We start from the raw sequence: 17,313 nt of genomic DNA, 5'->3' as shown, positions 1-17,313 counted from the left end.
CAAGATAAACCTCTGGAGAGGCGGAGCCAAGACAGTGGCTTAGTCACAAGCACCATAACGTCCCCCTGCACCAAGACCCAAGAAACCAAAAGAAACAGAAGCAGGCAACAATCTGGGAACCCTGAACATCAAAAAAGAAAGTCTAAGAACTGAACCAAACACCAACTGGAAGGAAAAAGTGAATGAAAGCAGCAAAAGAGGAGAGTAACACGGAACAGAGGAGCTCAGCCAGCTGTCCCGGCTCAAGGCGGCCATCTTAAGACAAAACCAGCAGCAACCCTGGGTGAAGAAAGCAGCAAGACGACATCATGTCTTTCCCAAAAGGGACAGAGGAACTCTAAAAGCACACATGGAAAGAAGCAGAGACAGAGAGGGAGCCAGGATCCAGAACTGGAGACACTTAGGAGCGGTGGCTCCTCACCTCAGGGGTGAGTGGCGCACACAAGGTGGTCGGCCTGCGGAGCATCATGAGAGGTCTCCCACCCAACCGGTCCCCAGGCAAACCCCACCTCGTACTTGAGAAGAAACAAGTCCTACTGGCTGGCTGCAGTGGATTCAAAGTGCCCTTGCACACACATATCCTAGCCAGAGGGATGCGCTCCCCCTCATCCCATCCTCCTGATCAGAGGTGGCAGAAGGTTCCATACCCCGACTGCCTCGCCTAACCAAGGGATCACAGTGAGCCTATTCTCTTCTCCCCACCCCCGCCAATTCCCATCCACTATGCCCCCTTGCCCATCTGATGAGTGAGACTAGGCATGCCCTGTGCACGTGCCCTCCTGCCACCTACACTTAAGGGCCCAGTGTGGGGCAGTGGCAGCAAAAGAGAGAGCAGCCCTCCACCGTCCCATCCTTCCTCCCCCCACAGGCAGAGGTGGAGGTGGCGCCACTGTGAGCACATCCACCAGGTGCAACTCCCTGCCTTAACCCGCCCAGCGAGGGGCAGAGGAGCCACAATTGTGCATGCATCCCCCCCGCCCCGCAGGCCCTTTCCTCCCTCCCACTACCTAGTGAGGGGTGGAGGCGTAGCCAGTACGTGCACATCTGCACATTCCCCCCTCTCCTTGCCCACAACAGGTGAACGTAGAGCAACTGAGCAAGCGTCGGCCTGCTGTTCCTTCCTCAATCCCCCTGCACGTTAGAAGGCAGAGGTAGGGTGACCGCGTGTGCGTCTGCCAAGCTGCCCCCTTCTACTACCCACACCTCCCCCCTCCTAACCAGTGAGAGGTGACAACAGTGCCCCCACCTGCCCACCACAAACACCACACCGGCCACTCTACCTGCACGGAGAGTACCACTCCCTGGCTCCTGCACCACGGAACCAAAGACAGACAGAGGCCAAAGCACAACCAACCCACCCTCAGCCATTCAAGACCAGAGAAGAGAGAGCTGTGTTCCTACACCTACACGCCACCCCATCTGCCCAGAGACAGGTAAGGAGAGCTCCAGCACGACCAGTCCAGCCATCAGAGCACCACGCCAGCCATGCCTGCTGGGAATCAGCAAAACAAAACAAAAAACATGACTCAGCAAACAATTATACAATTGAAAAATAAATTCAATAACCTCTTAATATCCTAGAGACAAGAGACAATAGCAAAACACCTAACGAAACAAACAGGGCAAGAGGGTCCCAGCAAGTGACCTAAAAAAAGAACCAGAAAACTTCCCAGAGGAAAAAAAGATAATAAGGAATTCAAAAGAGCTATATAGATGGTCTTTAAAGGAATCAAAGGAAACACAGAGGAAACTATGAAAAACAGACAAACACAGACAAAACACCTGAAGAATTCAGGAAAACAATACAAAAACGAAATGACAAAATAAACAGACAATTGGAAACCATACAAAAACAGCAACTAGAAATCCAGAAGCTTAGCAATACAATTTCAGAAATAGGTAACTCAATGAAAGTCATAGGAGTAGAACTGAAACAATGGAAAACAGGATCAGCAAAATAGAAGACAAATCCCATGACACTAACCTGTTACTGGAACAATCATAAAAAAGAATGAAGACAGCCTAAGAGTTAAGTGGGACAACAGTGTGACTGGAATCCCAGAAAGGGAGGAGTCAACAAAAAGCACAGAGAAAACTGTTGAAGATTTGCTGACAGAAGATTTCCCTAATATCATGAAAGATGAGATGATAACCACCTAGGAAGCATAATAAACCCCATACAGGATAGATCCCAAAAGAACACCAAGACAAATCATAATCAAACTTTCCAAAATGAAAGACTAAGAAAGAATCCTGAAAGCAGCTTGGGAATAACAAAAGATCACCTTGAAAGGGGCATAGATAAGACTAAGCTCTGATCACTCAGCAGAAACCATGCAGGCAAGAGGCAATGGGATAACATACAAAAAACCTCGAAAGACAAAAACAAAAACAACAACAAAAAAACTGCCAATCAAGAATTATATATCCAGCAAAATCATCCCTCAAATATAATGATGAAATTAGGACACTCTGAAATAAACACAAACTAAGGAAATTTTTAAAAAGTTCAATTCTACAAGAAATGTTACAGAGAGTCCTTCAGACAGAAAACAACACCAGAAACAACCTGAGATTAAAACATATGACAACATCAGATATCAACTCAGATAAAAAACTCTCAAAATAAAGCTAAAAGATGAAAAACAGGGAACCAGAAACATCAATCTGTAACTGGCAACCACTTTAAAACATAAAAGGGGAATAAAGCGTATAGGTTTAGAACTTCCATATGGAGAGGAAGTCAAGGCGATTATCAAGAAGTAAATTACTGTTTCAAACTTAGGAAGATAAAGTAAGTTTCAGGATAACCACAAAGAAAGTTAACAAACATACTCATCAAAATATAAAACAAGAAAGTCCTGAAGACTCAGTACACACAAAATCAACAATAACGAAGGAAATGAAAAGATGAGTCAAAAAAACCCCAAAAGGACAGGAAGTCAAGCAGAACAAAGAAATTGTCAACATGACAAAAAAAGTATAACAAACTCAAACCTGTCGATAATCACACTGAATGTTAATGGCCTAAATGCACCAGTGAAGAGACAGAGTGGTAGAATGGATTAAAAAAAACACGACCTACCAATATGCTGCAAGAAACACTCCTCTGATCACAATGCTCTAAAGGTAGAAATCCGTAACAGGAAGAGCAAAGGAAAAAAAAAATCTAATAACACAGAAACTAAATAACACCCTGCTTAACAACTACTGAGTAACAGAAAAAATCAAAGATAGAATTAAAACCTTATTAGAATCAAACAAGAATGAAATCACTACAAACCAAAACCTTCAGGACACAGCAAGAACAGAACTGAAATCAATTTACAGCAATAAATACATAAATCAAAAAAGAAGGGCAAAAAGAAAAACAATAAGCCTACAACTTGAACAATAAGGAAGAGAGCAGCAAAAGAAACCCACAGTCACCAGAAGAAACAAAATAATAAAAATTAGAACAGAGATAAATGAAACAGAGAACAGGAAAACAATAGAAAGAATCAACAAGACTAAAAAGCTGATCCTTTGAAAGGATAGATAAAATCAACAAACTGCTGGCCAAATCGAGAAAACAGGAGAAGCAGCAAATAACCCAAATAAGAAATGAGATGGGTGACACAATAACAGAACATACTGAAATAAAATGGATCGTAACAGAATACTATGAAAAATTTACTCTGAAAAAATTGAAAACCTAGAGGAAATGGACAAATTCTTAGAAACACACTACCTACCTAAACTAACACAAACTGAAGTAGAAAATCTGAAAAGACTCAAAACAAGAAACTGAAGAGGTCATTAAAAAAAAAAAAAAGCCCTGGCCCAGACAGCTTCACTGGAGAATTCTACCAAATATTCAGAGAACAGCTGACAAACAATTCTATTCAAACTATTCCAGAACATAGAAAAGGAAGGAGTATTCCTGAATTCATTCTATGAAGCCAGTACAACCCTGATATAAAAGCCAGGCAAAGATATCACTAAAAAAGAGAACTACAGACCAATATCCCTCGTGACTACACATGCAAAAATTCTCAACAAAATCTTAGCCAATAGAATTCAACAGCCTATCAAAACAATAATACATCATGATCAGGTGGGATTCATACCAGGCATGCAAGCATGGGTCAACATCAGAGAATCAATGAACACAATCCATCACATAAATAAGCAAAGGAAATAATCACAATCATCTTAATCGATGCAGAAAAGGCATTTTGAAGTCCAACATCCATTCTTGATTAAAAAAGAAAAAAAAACTCTCAGCAAAACAGGAAGAGAAGGGGAATTCTTCATCATAATAAAGGAAATTTATACAGAACAGCCAACATTATCCTCAATGGAGAAGAGTCTGAAAGCATTCCTCTTCAGAACAGGAATCAGACAAGAATGCCCTTTATCACCACTCTTATTCAACACCATATTGGAAGTTCTAGCAAGAGCAATAAGGCAAGAAAAGGAAATAATGGGCATCCAAAAATACTAAGGAAGAGGTAAAACGATTCCTATTTGCAGATGATATGCTCCTATACATAGAAAATCCTAAAGGTTCCACAAGAAAGCTACTGCAACTAATAGAAGGATTCAGCAAAGTGACAGGATACAAGATCAACATACGAAAATTAACTGGCTTCTTCTAATCATCAACAAGGAGAACTTCGAAAAGGAAATCAGGAAAACAATACCATTCACGATAGCCACTAAAAAGATAAAATACTTAGAAATAAATCTAACCAGGGCCAAAAATGACTTACATAAAGAAAACTACAAAACACTACTGCAAGAAACAAAGAGAGACCTACATAAATGGAAAAACATACCATGCTTTCGGATAGGAGGACTTAACATTTTGAAAATGTCAATACCATCCAAACCAATACTATATAGATACAGCGCAATCCTGATCCAAATCCCAACAGCACTCTTCAAAGAGATGGAAAAACTAATCAGTAGCTTTATATGGAAGGGAAAGAAGCACCGAATGAGTAAAGCATTATTAAAGAAGAACAAAGTAGGAAACCTCTCACTACCTGACCTCAGAACCTACTATACAGCCACGGTAGTCAAAACAGTCTGGTACTGGTACAAGAGACACACAGACCAATGGAACAGACATAACTTCGTCCACTTATGGATAGGTGATCTTCAACAAAAGCTAAAATCTATTAAATGGGGGAGAGACAATCTCTTTAACAAATGGTTCAGGCAAAACTGGATATCTATCTGTAGAAAAATGAAACAAGACCCATACCTCACATCACACACATAAACTAACTCAAAAAGGATGAAAGACCTAAATATAACATCTAAAATTATAAAGATCATGGAGGAAAAAATAGGGACAATGCTACGGGCTCTAATATATGGCATAAATAGAATATCAAACATAACCAAAAATGTATACACAGCAGAAGATGAACTAATTAAATGGGACTTCCTAAAAGTTAAACACTTATGCTCAATACAAGACTTCTCCAAAAGAATTAAAAGAGAACCTACAGATTGGGGGAAAAATTTTGGCTACGACACATCCGACAAGCATCTAATGTCTAAAATTTATAGAAAACGTCAACACCTCGACAACAAAAAGACAAACAACCCAATTCAAAAATAGGCAAAGGATATGAATAGACACTTCACCAAAGAAGACATTCAGGGTGCTAACAAACGTAAGTAAGAAATGCTTGCGATCATTAGCCACAGAAAGATGCAAATCAAAATTACAATGAGAAACCATCTCACCCCAGTATTACTGGCACTAATCAAAAAACAGAAAACAAATTTTGGCAAGGTTGTGGGGAGATTTGAATTCTTATATACAGCTGGTGGGAATGTAAAATGGTACAACCGCTACAGAAAACAGTATGGCGCCTCCTCAAAAAGCTAGAAATAGAAATATCCTATGTCCAGCAAACCCACTCCTAGGTACATACCCTAAAGTAATAAGAGACATGACACAAATAGACATATGCACACCCACATTCATTGCCGTATTATTCGCAATAACAAAATGGTGGAAATAACCTAAGTGCCCACCAGCAGTTGGATTAACTGTGGTATATACACACAATGGAATAATTCGAAACAGTGAAGAATAACAATTCCCAGAAATATCTCACGACATGGATGAATCAGGACATTATGCTGGCTGAAGTCAATCACAAAAGGGGTTATACTGTATAACATCACTATTATAAAATGACAACAAAAGGTTTACACACAGGAAAAAAAATTCCTTCATGGTTACCAGGGATGGAAGGAAGAGGGAGCGAAAATTACCAAAGAGATAGGAGACATGTGTTAACACTGAAGGAAAAGGCAATGCACAATACGGGAGAAGTCAGCACACACAACATGACCAAGGTAAAGGACTCCGAGTGGAACGCAGGAATAAAGGGCAACTACAGAAGCCCTGGTGGCACGGTAGTTAAGTGCTATGGCTGCTAACCAAAAGATCGGCAGTTCAAATCCACCAGGCAATCCTTGGAACTCTATGGTGCAGTTCTACTCTGTCCTACAGGGTCGCTTTGGGTCGGACTCAATTCGATAATAACAGGTTTTTTTTTTTTTTTTTTTTTTACAGTAACTACTAGAGCATAGACAATTCTGTAACAACAGTTTTAACAAACAATAATTTAGAATGGATACACAGATATGCCAAGATGCATGGTAGGGTGTAAGGGAGCACACCCACCAGCAGATACAGTTTGGGTGGTGGATATTTCTAAACACATGACTGCAGGTGGTACTCATATATTAATACAGACAACAGCACACAAGTGGCACAGGCAGAGAAACCTCTCAGACATAACCAAACACCTAGGATGAAGTTCCTAGGCATGAAGGCAAAGGAGCATAGACCTGGGGGACATGTACATCATCTGGCACAACATTGTTCTATGTAGACAATGTTCTACATCCTATTTTGTTGAGCAGCATCTGTAGTCTTTAAAGCTTACAAGTGTCCATCTAAGATACAACTACTGGTCTCTTTCAGTCCAGGGCAAAGGAGAGTGAAAAAAAACGAAGACTCAAGGGAGCAATTAGTCCAAAGGAAAAATGGACCACAGCCTATATGACCTTGAATCCAGAAAAAGTAGATGTACCTGGGTACCATTACCAACCACTCTGGGATCACAACAGAGGGTCACAGAGACAGTGGAAGAAAAATGTAGAACAAAAGAATCAGATTCACAAAAAAGACCAGACTTAGGGGTCTGATACAGACTGGAGGAACTCCCAAGACTATGGCCCAAAGATATCCTTCTGACCTAGAACTGAAGCCATTCCAGGATACCACCTTCCAGCCAAACAATAGCCAAGCCCACAAAATAAACCGTAACACCAAGAGGAACATGCTCCTTAGAACAATCAATTACACGAGAACAAAAGGGCAATATCTGCCTAAAAGCAAAGATGAGAAGGCAGAAAAGGGCAGAAAATCAGGACGAAATGAAACGGGGAACCCAGGGCAGAAATCGGGAGAGCGTTAACGCATTGTGGGGAAGGAAGCCAAGACCATGAAACACCTTCTGTACAAACTATCAAACGGGAATATAATTTGCTCTATAAATTTTAAGCTAATACACAGTAAAAAAAAATAAACCTCTTGCCAACATAGTTTTCACAAATAGTATGAATTATAACACAAATATATAACAACCTGAAGGAAAATAAATGTAAATACCTTTATAAAAAACTCATTGCCTTGTCCTTATTTTTCTCGTTTAGGTGTGAAATCATGGAAAACTTTTATCATGGACCGTTGTTCTCCATGCCCAGCTCTAACATCTACACCAAATGTTTCAAAGAGAGATCATATGCTTAACTCAAAAACTGTTCTAACAACTCCTCGAAGTGTTAGTTTTTCCAGTGAAGAGAAAGTGTACCTAATACGCAGGCCATTATATGGTTAGGCAAATTTTAACTTTGTTGACACTATTACTCTTTATGCCAAACAAGTTTTTAGTTTTTTTCGTCTCCTAAGCCCTGGGGGCGTAGTGGTTAAGAGCTATGCCTGCTAACTAAAAGGTCAGCAGTTCAAATCCACAACCTGCTTCTTGGAAACCCCATGGGGCAGTTCTACTCTGTCCTATAGGGTCACTGTGAGTCTGAATCGACTTGAGGCAACGGGTCTTTTGGTTTTGGTAAGCTAAAACTCTAGTCTTAAAGATGAAATCCAGCTCCCTTGTTTTACTAAGCAAAATCTAGACCAAGAGAGAGTAAATGATTCCATCTTGAGCACCCTGGGAATGAACGGGAGCTTTCTGGCCCCCAACCAGCTGTGAGGCATCTCCATGGGGACTGTTAATATTATTTCATCACTGCCTAATAAAATTCTGATATTTCTAGTATCTTCATATTAATAATCCCTTAGCTCAAAGCTGATATTAGAAGGATTTTAAAAGCATAACACAATGCCTTGACTTATGAAACAGAAAGCCTATTAATACTCTACTCTTCTTTCCAAGTCTGTTACATTAGTAAAAAGACAGTATTGCCAATCCTTAGCATAGCTTCAGGGTCAAGAAAACCAAAATGCAGGGGTCAGAAAAGCAATGCTTTTAGCAAACCAAGTTAAACCTTCATATTAAGATTTCCTCAATTTTTACTAGCAACACTATAATTTTTTTTAGAGCATTTCATTTTCCATAATTATTTTAAATGTAATGTAAAAGAAGTACAACAGCTGTTTGTAGTAACATCCTTTCTAAAGTCCACAGAAACTGGGCTTCTTAAAGCTATGGTGCATGAGGACAATACTCTGAGCATAAACCTTATAATGCGACATAACTATAAAAGTAATTGTGCACATCAGAAAATGTCCTTTAAAAGAATGATAAATCTAAAAGGTTATTAAATTAACATTTAAGAGGTACAGTTATGAAAAATCCCATGAACCTGAAATTCTAAAACATTTATATATTGATAAAATTAATATTCATTAAAACTTTAGAAAAATCTTACTTGCTTCTTCCTTCCCATTCTCAGTCAGAGAAACAGATCTATTTCCTTGGTTTACAGTCATCAAAATCTGTTGTAGTTGGTCTTGTGTTAGACATACCAAACCGCTCTTCACATTTTCAGCTGCACGGTGGTTTCTGCAAGGCTTCTGTTTAGCCACAGATGCAGTTATGGTGTTTCCAATCTTCTGCATATTAGGAGTTGAAGGTGAAATCCCTTTTTGGATATGAAGACAGTCATTATCTCCGTACTGGTTGCATAAATCCTTAGTGGGTGAAAAAGTCATTTTATTTTTTTCACCTTTTTTCAGTGAAGTTTCTGAACCAATTCTCTTCTTCTGTAAAAGTTTTTCACTCCTGACACACGTATTTTGTGTTGATTTTAGAATGTGTCCAGTTTGTTTTGTCCTTAGAGGACATTTTGCAATCTTGGTCTTATTTCCCATCTGTTAAAACAGAAGCTTATTCTTTATAACAATCCATGAAAAATCAACAACTATCTTTATTTACATAATCTCTGTTCAGTCATTCTTCTAAATTTTTTTCTTTTTGCTAGTTAGACAATGTACCCATAAGAGACTCAAGCTTAACCTTTGTAAATCACTTGAAAGATCCAACAACAATCGGAAGTTATTTTATTTCAGGATAACGAAGAATACTGAAGAACTTTTATCCTAATTGCTACTGGATATCTCTGTTCCACCCCAACTTTCAATCTCATGTCATTAGATTACTCCCCACACTACCTCTTTTGTTACAGGCATCTATAGACCGTAGGTTGCCAACCCTCAGTCCTTGATTATCTTAGTGTGTCACCATCCCTCTAACATAACTCATGTCTTAATTATACCAAAATAAAAAACCTAACCCACTGCCATCGAGTCACTTCCGATTCAGCCCCATAGGACAGAGCAGATCTGCCCCACAGGGTTTCCAAGGAGCAGCTGGTGGATTGAAACTGCTGATCTTTTGGTTACAGCCAAGCTCTTAACCACTGCGCCACCAGGGCTCTGTCTTAATTATAGGTATTTTCGTATCCACGTAAATTGTTCTTCTAATATGCTGGCCTCTCATTTCCTTGAGCTCTCCTCCTATAGTCTGACCTCCGTGGTACCTCAGCTACTCATACCCATGGTGATATACTTAATCTTGTCAACTACTCATAATTTCAAGCACCCCACAATGACCACCATCTCCTATTTTTTCCAGTTCATTTCTTCTAATCCCAATTTCAACAATTCTTTCACTCTGCTGGGATCTATAATGTGCTGATCCTATCATCTCCCTCTTGCCCACTTCCCTCCTTACCCAGCTTAAATTCCCTAATCAACCAAAATAATTGCTCTCTTCCATTGTCATTTGTTCTACTCTATGTCATGCACGCTTGGTAAAGTAAAAAAAAACAAAACCTAAACCAAACCCAAACCCACTGCCGTCAAGTCGATTCTAACTCATAAGGACCCTAAAGGACAGAGGAAAACTGCCCACACAGGGTTTCAAAGGCTGTAAATCTTTATGGAAGCAGAATGCCACACTTTTCTCCCACAGAGCCTCTGGCAGGTTCTAACTGCTGACCTTTCAGTTAGCAGTCAAGCACTTAACCACTGCTCTATCAGTGCTCCCTGGTAAAGTTACAACCCTACTAAAATCCAAGTCTTTGCCTACTTTGTGCCTGCACCCATGGAGAACAACACACAGTTATCCGAACTGGTTTCACCTTAAATTCATGACCAAGAACGTCAAACAGGCCCTTAGGGCTCCCCGGCAGTCATATTACATTTCCCAAATACACTTACACTCTCACTCTTTTAGCGACAGTTTCTCTCCCATACTAATTCTCAGCCGAACACTTCAACATTTCACTCAAAAATTCAGAGACGTATTCAGAAAAAATATCAACTAGTTTTCACCACCATCGTATCTACCCACCAGCATCTGTACCAATACAAACTTGTACACATTCCTATAACCCTCTTTCCTTCTCATGGATCTCTCTCTAGCGATTCTTTGCTTTCCCCTTAATCATCACTATTTCCCTCTCTGCTACACTTTTTGCATACAAACACGTTATTATTTTACCATCTTAAATTCTTAATCCCACTTTCTCCTCCCATCTCCCATAAGCCTATTCCAACAAAGTTTTCATCCACACCACCACACCAAAACTAACTTCTACATTGCTAAATCCATTAATCAGTTCTTGAATTCTCATCCTACTTAACATACTAGCTGCATGTGACCGATGATCTCTTTTTAAGATGACTGCTGGGAAGACAGTTGGGTTGGCAGGACCTGTTGTTTTTAGCTGCCATCAAGTTGGCCCCCAACTCATGGTGACCCCATGTACAATGGGCTCAAATTGTTGTGATCCCTAGGGTTTTCTTTGGGTGATTTTCAGAAGTAGGTTGCCAGGCCTTTCTTCCTAGTCCATCTTAGTTGGGAAGCTCCGCTGAAATCTGTTCAGCACAGCACCAGGCAAGCCTCCACTTACAGATGGGTGGTGGCTGCATACAGACTTCTTAGAGTGCCCAGGGCTCAGTCTCAGGATCTCTTCTCTAAATTCTTTCATTCACTTGGTAATTTCATTTACTCTTTTGCTCAGGAGTCCTTGGGTGGTGCAAACAGTAAACTAAGTTAACCTAAAGGTTAAAGTTTCAAGTCTACCCAGGGGAACCTCAGAAGAAAGGCCTGGCAATCTACTTCCAAAAAATCAGCCATTGAAAATCCTGTGGATACAACTTAACAAAAAGACAACCCAATCAAAACATGGGCAAAGGCCTTGAACAGACATTTCACCAAAGAGGGTATTCAAATGGCCCACAAGCACATGAAAACATGCTCAGAGTCATTAACCATGGTTCCTGTTGGGTGCCATCCAGCTGACTCCAACTCACAGCAATCCCCATGGGACAGAGTAGGACTGTCCCAGAGGGCTTTCTTGGCTGTCATCTTTACAGAAGCAGATTGCCACGTCTTTCTCCCACAGAGCCGCTGGGTGGGTCTGAACCGCCAACCTTTTGTTTAGCAGCCTGGCGCTTAACCGTTGTACCATCAGTGCTCCTTCAATAGCTGTTAGAGATGCAATCCAAACTACAATGAAATGCTTCACCCTATTAGAATGGCAAAGATCAAAAAATTGGAAAACAACAGGTGTGGTGAGACTGTGGAGAAACTGGAACCCTCATCCTTTGCTGATGGGAGTATAAAATGGTTAAGCCACTGTGGAAAACAGTTTGGCGCTCCCCAAAAAGTTGAACAAAGAACTAACACATGGCCCAGCAATCCCAATCCCAGGCATATACCAAGAAGTGAAGAAAGTAACGCAAACAGAAACCTGTACACCAATGCACACTACAGCACTTTTCACAATAGCCAAAAGGTGGAAACTACCGGAATGTCCACCAACAGGTGTATGGATATACAAAATGTGGTATGCACACATAATGGAATACTACTCAGTCATAAAGTCCTAATGTATGCCACTACATGAACCTTGAAAACATCATGCTGAGCAAAATACGCTGCAAAAGGACAAATACTGCATCATCTTACTTATATGAAATAAGTATATAGAAACCGAAGATTAGCCGTTATCAGGGGTGGAAGGAGAGGGAAGGGGTTTGTGCTTAGGGGTCACTCAGTTTATATCAATGGTGGTGAAATGATTTGCAAAAGGATAGCGAGAATGGTTGCACAACTTAGAGTGTAATTAATGTCACTGAATTGTACATGTGGAAATTGTTGAGCTAGCCTGTTTTGTTATGTATACTTTCACAATAAAATAAAGAAAAATTTAAAAAAAGGGAAAGAAAATACTATGGAATACAGTTCTACGACACAAACGGGCTTGCCATGATTCAGTCTATTCAATGGCAACTGGATTACTAGTCTTGCGGCTCTAAATACTATCCGTTAAGTTGGTAACTCCCAACCTTGTGTCTCCAGGATAGACCTCTCCCCTAACTTCAAGCAATACCAGTATCTCTAAACAAAATGCCTTTTTACCCTCCCATCCCTATGGCTATTTTAATATGTCTCTAAATGAGGGAAGGCAAATTCAAATACCCACTGTGGATCAGGCGGGGTCAAATCAGGGTTGAGTACTTTTTCCATCTAAAGGAGGCAGCCACCACTCAGAACCAGCCTATACTGCCCAATTGAAATCTAAGCCTACTTGCCAAATCATCCAATTTTTCAAGATAAGCAAGGACACCAAATTTTATATTAAAATTTCCAATTTTTAAATGCTCAAAATTCATTCTAGTTTTTGAAAACCACTGTGTACATCAACCGAATAATCAGCAGACTGCACGTGTCTTGCGCAGCTGAGCCCTATGACATCAGTTAGTCTCCAGCTACCACAGCTCCTACTGGTCTCATCACCCTTCTTTGATTCATAGTGGCCCCTTTTTTTGTGTCAGCAAAAGTCAAGCATTTCCGTTCTCTAATCAACTTATCTCACCCAAACTGCTAAGACTGCAGTGCATTCCCTTAACATATCTTGAAAGCTCTCATTTCTACCCCCTTCTTTTCATTCCTCTAGCCACCATACAAGTTCAAGGCCTCATTAAGACTCTCCCTGGACTACTTACAAGGGCTCTTTAGTTCCTGCTATGATAACCCATCCTTCACAGAGCCACGAGAGGGCCTTTCCTAGAACACAAATCAGATCATGTTCAGTCCCCTTTGCGACAACCCTTCAATGGCTCTCTACACACAAAATAAGCATGTTCAAACTCTGAGTGCACATTCCAACTCTTCATGATTGTAAATCCCACTTACTTTTATGCTCTATACTTCTACCTGATATACTTACTACTCCCCCGAATTCAACTTACACTTTTGTATCACAGTATTTTGCCCACTATTTTCTCTGAGCTTGGAATACTTTTCCCTACTTCTTTGATTATAAATATCGCCCTCATCTTTTAGGTCCTAATTAAAATGTCACCTCATTTATGAAGCATTCCCTGGCCTCTCCCTACCAGAACAAGCTGCTCTTTCCACTTTTTTCTCCTTTTTATAACCCTACTGCAGCACTCATTTCATTCTACTACTTTATTGCATAATATTTACCTTCTGTTACCTGCATTTCTAGAAAACAGTGGCTGGGCTTTCTTCTTTTTTTCCTTTTAGTCTCTAAATAAACTCAAGAACGGCAAGACCCCTAAACCCATGATGAAATTTCATAGCTACGGTAAAACCTTGCTACTCAAAACTCTACTAACTGGAGCTCTAACTTCACCAGAATATTTTGTCACATTCCATTTTTATCAGAAGGAAAAAATACACAGAAAGTCTTCTACAAACATTTAACTGGCATGAAGTCAATATACACTCAGCTCAATTCTGAATAATTTTTGTAGATTTATACACTAGAGGAACAACGAACAGAAGCAACAGAAAACTATGAACTACCAAATAAAGATTCAATTATGTTCAGTCTAGCTAATTAAAAAAAAAAAGGAACCTAGCCGAAATTATCTCCCAAATGTTTACTGAATTAGATGAATTTTAATAGATGGAATAAGGCCTCATGTCATAAACACTTTTATATAGTATACTGCTTTCATCTATTTTTAATTCTACCAACATTTTTCAGCACAGTAAAAGACAGTGTTCAACACATTTGTTTAATATTGGCTGACTGCAACTTATATGGGCCAGAATCCCAGTGCCAGAAAGAATAAAAGTAACATATTTAAATATAAAATGTGCCTCCTAGCACTAATACCGTATAAATTCTTTGGCACGTGACTATTCTGATTTTCACAGGTACAAATATCTTTGAAAACTTTTTTTAATGTTTTATATGTCAAGTAATTCGTGAGACTACTTAAAGTATAAGGATTTAAAAATCCACTATCTTTATGAATTACTCACAAGACTGAATCATTTGCATCTTTCATTTCTCCCTCCTTAAGAAGCTCAAGGAATTAGTCTGGTAATTACCTGTACTTCATATTCATTAGTGCAGATTAAAGAAAAACTTAATTCTTGACTGAATTAAGAAAGCGCTCTGACCACAAGATGTGTTCAACTCGATGACAAGATACAGTTTAAAAAGCACCCTATCAAGAGAACATAATTCAGCCTGTGAGGAAGCGGGAAAGTAGAGAGCTCTAGGTTTTGTAGCCACTCAGGAGCTTACCTCAATACAAAGAGAGAAAAGCACGTGTGGAGAGAAATCATAAATAACTTACAGAAAAGAGAATTCAACATACAGCTGTAGACCTGTGAGACTTAGCAGATTAAAAAAAGCTGACAAGTACTACTGTTTTTCATTTTGCTGTTTTGTCTTCTGTGAAGAGCACAGAAAGGAATGAGAAGGATGGCTGCAACCTCTGCAGATAAGGAAAACAGCCTTGAAAAATATCAATATAGAAAGGAGACTTAAGTTGCATCAGTATTCTGGAGTCCCAAATCAACACAGATTAACCCAAATGACTTGTCTTAAGGCAGTAACTAAGATCAACAACAGCTGAACCCAGTGCTGTCGAGTCGATTCCGACTCATAGCAACAATAGCTGAGAACACATGATTTACTCTGGAAAAATCCTAGGATAAAATATCCCTAGACTGCTGATAAAATTTTATGATGGTTCTATAAAAGTCCATGACTAATAACTTTGTTTATTATAGACAATAAAGGGTCTCTCCAGAGGTTCTGAGATGGTTAAACAATGAAATGTCTTCTCCAACGTGACATCTGTAGCAAATCCACAGGAACATCAATGGGAAGAGTGAAAATGTGAAAGAATAAAGGGGAAGATAGAAATCGACCATTTATGAGCTTTTTATCTAGGAGCTTGAAAAAGGGCACTGTATCTGTTAATGTGACTCACATAAAAGCAGTTAATTGCAATAGTTTAATAGGGAAGGGCCAGGAAATAATATACAACAGATATTCTACAATTCAGGGAACACACAAAGCATATAACCAAAGAAATAATTTTTATAGGTAGCTGTGGAATTACTTTAATGGTCATCACACATTTATCAAGTGCTTGATATCCTGGATACTCAAACAACTCCTTCACCTTGATTAAACCTGGAAGAAACAATAAAGCCATGAAGGGCTCGGGGTTGAAGGGAAAAGCGTTACATCATCCAAAGTGGGCTCTAACCACAGACACAATGGAAGACTGCAAAAATGGGAGGAAAAGGGAGATACCTCTTGAAGTGGAAAAGAAATAAAGAACAAGAGCAGTGGTATCTAAAAAATCTTAAAGTGGTAATGTATGTTGTAAGTAGCCCTTAGGCACAATGGTTAAAGGGCTCACTGATGCTCAAAAGGTCAGTAGTCCAAGCCCACCAGCTGCTCCGAGGAAGAAAAGTCCTGGTAATCTGCTCCTGTAAAGATTTCAGCCTAGAAAATCCTATGGGGCAGTACTGCCCTGTCATATAGGGTCACTAGAGTCAGAATCCAGTCAGAATCCATTCGAGGGCACACCAGCAACAATGTTTATAGTAAAAAAAAAAAAAAAAAAAAAAGGCACAATGCGTTCCTGACAAAGGCAGATCACCATTAACATCAGGTGTGGTATCTTAAAGGACAAAGCTAAATGCATGTAAGAATTTGTGAATCAAATACACCCTTTTTGTGTGGGGACATGGAATTTGAATATGAAAAGAAAATACATTTTTGTTTTAAAATCTGAATACCGAATCGACTAGACCACACTGGGTTTTATGTTTAAAGATCTGTAACCATTAAATTTAAATTAACTCAAATTCAATAATATTAATCACACTAGCCACATTCCAAGCACTCAGTAACCACACATGGCTAGTGACTACCATACTGGACAGCACAGATTCTAGAACATTTCTATCACTGCAGAAAGTTCTATCAGAGAGCACTGATCTAGAGAAAAAGACTCTAAAGGGCTTTTGTAAACTGAAAATTAGTGTAAGGCTCCATTTCTGTGAAAGGACCAGCCTGGAAGCAACAGAACGGTAACTTATCATCATTCCAAACTCCTATAACGTTTTTACATTCCCAGGAATTATTTTCAAAGCACTGTAAAGAAAAGCATTTTACATTTGAAAACAGGTCAGGTCAAAGTCATTTGGCTTACCTTCACAGAAATTTTCGATTTATGTTCTACGAAAGAAAAAAAAAATTACTAAACTATCAACCAAAAATTTAAAAAGGCAGTCACAAAAGAAAAATTTAATTAGCATTAATTAAATGAAGACAGAAATATTCTCCACAAAACATTAACGTTCAGTACTGCCTGAGTGTTCTAACTTTTACAGTGTGGTTCAAACATTTCTATTTCTTTTTTTGTTATTTTGGTTATCTTTCCAAGGTAAAACTATGAAGAGATCAGGGAAAAAGAAAACA

The 17,313-nt window shown here is 39.3% G+C and overlaps 1 protein-coding gene across 8 annotated transcripts in view; it reads right to left on the bottom strand.

Annotated features, from left to right (window-relative positions):
- CCDC66 (coiled-coil domain containing 66) overlaps nucleotides 1-17,313 on the bottom strand; it is a 58,969-nt gene that overhangs the window by 38,526 nt on the left and 3,130 nt on the right. For 7 of the 8 annotated variants that reach the window (XM_049862243.1, XM_049862246.1, XM_049862247.1 and 4 more), the window contains exons 3-4: nucleotides 17,045-17,070; nucleotides 8,968-9,409 (exon numbers count right to left, since the gene is read on the bottom strand). In XM_049862243.1, coding sequence (XP_049718200.1) covers nucleotides 8,968-9,409; nucleotides 17,045-17,070 — 468 coding nt within the window. The remainder of the gene's footprint in view (nucleotides 1-8,967; nucleotides 9,410-17,044; nucleotides 17,071-17,313) is intronic. The other variant, XM_049862245.1, reaches the window with a different exon arrangement.

Source organism: Elephas maximus, chromosome 20 (assembly GCF_024166365.1).
Source record: "Elephas maximus indicus isolate mEleMax1 chromosome 20, mEleMax1 primary haplotype, whole genome shotgun sequence".
Taxonomy (NCBI): Eukaryota; Metazoa; Chordata; class Mammalia; order Proboscidea; family Elephantidae; genus Elephas; species Elephas maximus.
Note: the sequence above shows the minus strand (reverse complement) of the source record. Positions and strands in the feature narration are given on the sequence as shown.